The sequence below is a fragment of the Amphimedon queenslandica genome, unplaced genomic scaffold, assembly GCF_000090795.2.
Source record: "Amphimedon queenslandica unplaced genomic scaffold, v1.1 AMPQUscaffold_13518, whole genome shotgun sequence".
NCBI lineage: Eukaryota > Metazoa > Porifera > Demospongiae > Haplosclerida > Niphatidae > Amphimedon > Amphimedon queenslandica.
Window position 1 is genome coordinate 595010 of NW_003546246.1, and position 3068 is coordinate 598077.

Consider the following 3068-nt stretch of genomic DNA (forward strand, 5'->3'; position numbering starts at 1 on the left):
CTGCTGCTTATTGATACAGGATTATACTGGGGAGACTGTTAGTGTAGGTACAGATCTACTTAAACTATTCAACATGCTGAAATATCTCCTTATATCTGTCATAAAATAAATGGAGATGGCAACCTTTTTTACCGAGCAATTTCTAAAGCTGTAACTGGGACTGAAAGAAATCATATGCTAATTAGATCAACTATTTGTACTTTCATGACAAACAATGCCTTAGAATTATCAAATTTAGTTTTGCCACACATGCCAAATATTACTAGTGAAAATGCTGCAAATGCAATGAGGGCACATTTATTCCATAAAAAATTAAGCCAATTTGGTACATGGGCTACTGAGAATGAAATTTTTATTGCTGCAACTGTATTTTGATTAAAGATTCATGTTTCAAAACTGTCGACACAAAAGAAAGCCCGTTCTTGGTATACATTTAAATTATTGTTTCATAATGAAAGCTGTCATGACTTATCCAAGTTTAATGTATACCTATTTCATACAGATGGAAGAAATCACTATGAATTGGTTGACTTGAACCTCACATAGTGTTAACAATTTTTAGTCAAATTATGATTGTAATATTGTAGCAATTAATTTATTTCAGTATATCTCAAACAATACCAGCGATGACATTACTTCAGCTTTAAAGGTAAATAAGTAGTCACATACATTTCTCATGTTCATTTCTCTTTCAAGGTTGGGCAGCAATATACAGTACTACCTCCACGTGGTGCTGCCTGGGGTCTCTAGTATTACATATAACCTAGAGATGCTAAATGTACTGTGACATGTACTACTTTTTTTAACCCTTGTATGTTAACAGGTTCCAGCAATATTCAACACTGAGTTGTTGGTTACCTAGTTTTGCATATATAGGCGAAGTACTTACATAGGTGGTGAAACTTACAGTATGGCAATGTATAGGTCAAATTATTTAATACCACAGGAATCTGAGAAGTAAAACGCAACAATTTCTGAAACATTTAAAAAACAATTTTCTTTTTTTTTCAATTAAAGCAACATACATGTAGGTATGTCTATAATAAGCAAGGAGATAAGTAATTTTATTTGTTCTCTAAAATGAAGTTTCTGACAGACAATATACTGTCACAGATCATTTTCAGTGAGTTGACATCTAATAAATTAATAAACTGCAACACCTTGAAGTCCATCTCCACTTCCCTGCTCCCAACAGATACAGTAGCAGAACCATAGCATAGCAAAATCTAGAAAAATTAATTCATGACATACAAATACATTACCATAGTTTACTTGATTTCCCTCAATAAATAATCCTAATTGATATTGGTTATTATCAGATACATTTTGTATCATTACACCCAGCATATAGAATAGTAACTGACCCACATCACTTCGCTGAGGTATTGTTGATGAGTATTCTTTCATGACTTTATCCTAAAGACAAAAATAAGTAAGTAAAAAAAATGTCATACCTCTGCTGTAACAATGGTGAACATGCGGCAGTTCTTTAAGACAACATCCGGGACATCCTAAAGGATGAATAAAGATTGATAAACATTGGGACAACCAACTCACTACAAGGAGTATCTGGTCCTGTGTTCATGGTACAATAGCTGGCCTGACTGTATCTATAAAAAAGTAAAAAAGCAATCCTGAAAAAAATGTGAAGCAATTATAGGGAATATCAGATTAGTATTTTGTGTGTACCCTTGCCACAATGAAATTACAATTTGCTTGGTTAGAATTGTCACATAGCTAAGGTTGCTGTGGCCAAATTGTTCCATAAAAATTCTTTTTCAAAGTGGCAAATCTCCCAATACACTGCATATCATACAATAGAATGTTCTAGAATGAGGAAAGAGCATGTTCAGAGAGTAGGGTGATTATTTAGTGCGAGACATTAAAATAATAGTGAGTAGCTAAGGGCTAGTGTGAGAAATTAAATAGTAGGACTAGGACAAACTTTAAGCTTCCAAAGGATTTGAAGCTTGGTTGGAAGTGCTGCCATTTGAAGCAGAAAATAAGACTTTGAAGCGTCATTATTAGTAGTTATTAATAGATAAAGTGGTCAAAAGTTTACATAGGGATTGTCTATCCAGACCACAACTTTATATAGTGGGCTGAACTATAATTTAGACATTATAAACAGAGGCGGGTGATTTTTTTTGATGTACAATAAACCTTCAAAGGCTTCAAATTTTTTATGTAGAAGGTTGAAGGTTGCAAATGACCTTAGTCTCAGACCTATTAAATAGTGAATAGCTAAGGACATTAAATAGTGAGTAGCTAAGGCTAGTGTGAGACATTAAAAAGTGAGTAGCTAAGGGCTAGTGTGAGACAATAAATAGTGAGAAGCTAAGGGCTAGTGAGAGACATTAATTAGTGAGTAGCTAAAGGCTAGTGTGAGACATTAAATAGTGAGTAGCTAAGGGCTAGTGAGAGACATTAAATAGTGAGTAGCTAAGGGCTAGTGAGACATTAAATAGTGAGTAGCTAAGGGCTAGTGAGACATTAATTAGTGAGTAGCTAAGGGCTAGTGAGAGACATTAAATAGTGAGTAGCTAAGGGCTAGTGAGACATTAATTAGTGAGTAGCTAAGGGCTAGTGTGAGACATTAAAAAGTGAGTAGCTAAGGGCTAGTGTGAGACATTAAATAGTGAGTAGCTAAGGGCAAGTGAGACATTAAATAGTGAGTAGCTAAGGGCTAGTGAGACATTAATTAGTGAGTAGCTAAGGGCTAGTGAGAGACATTAAATAGTGAGTAACTAAGGGCTAGTGTGAGACATTAAATAGTGAGTAGCTAAGGGTTAGTGTGAGACATTAAATAGTGAGTAGCTAAGGGCAAGTGAGACATTAAATAGTGAGTAGCTAAGGGCTAGCGAGACATTAATTAGTGAGTAGCTAAGGGCTGGTGAGAGACATTAAATAGTGAGTAACTAAGGGGTAGTGTGAGACATTAAATAGTGAGTAGCTAAGGGCTAGTGTGAAACATTAAATAGTGAGTAGCTAAGGGCAAGTGAGACATTAATTAGTGAGTAGCTAAGGGCTAGTGTGAGACATTAATTAGTGAGTAGCTAAGGGCTAGT

General features: G+C 34.9%; 1 protein-coding gene across 2 annotated transcripts; it reads right to left on the reverse strand.

Moving 5' to 3' along the window:
* Positions 1 to 1023: 1023 nt before the first annotated feature.
* Positions 1024 to 2406, reverse strand: LOC109583265 (uncharacterized). Of its 2 annotated transcripts, XR_002185438.1 has the most exons (5): positions 1690 to 2406; positions 1558 to 1610; positions 1455 to 1511; positions 1273 to 1416; positions 1024 to 1226 (listed from the first exon to the last, which is right to left on the reverse strand). XR_002185438.1 is itself a non-coding variant. In XM_019998525.1 (4 exons), the coding sequence occupies exons 2-4, from the start codon at positions 1476 to 1478 to the stop codon at positions 1065 to 1067; spliced, it is 330 nt and encodes a 109-aa protein (XP_019854084.1). In that variant the 5' UTR covers positions 1479 to 1511; positions 1558 to 2406; the 3' UTR covers positions 1024 to 1064. The 2 variants fall into 2 exon arrangements, 1 of the variants encoding a protein (XP_019854084.1); XM_019998525.1 differs by having other exon boundaries at positions 1558 to 2406.
* Between the last annotated feature and the right edge of the window lie 662 nt (positions 2407 to 3068).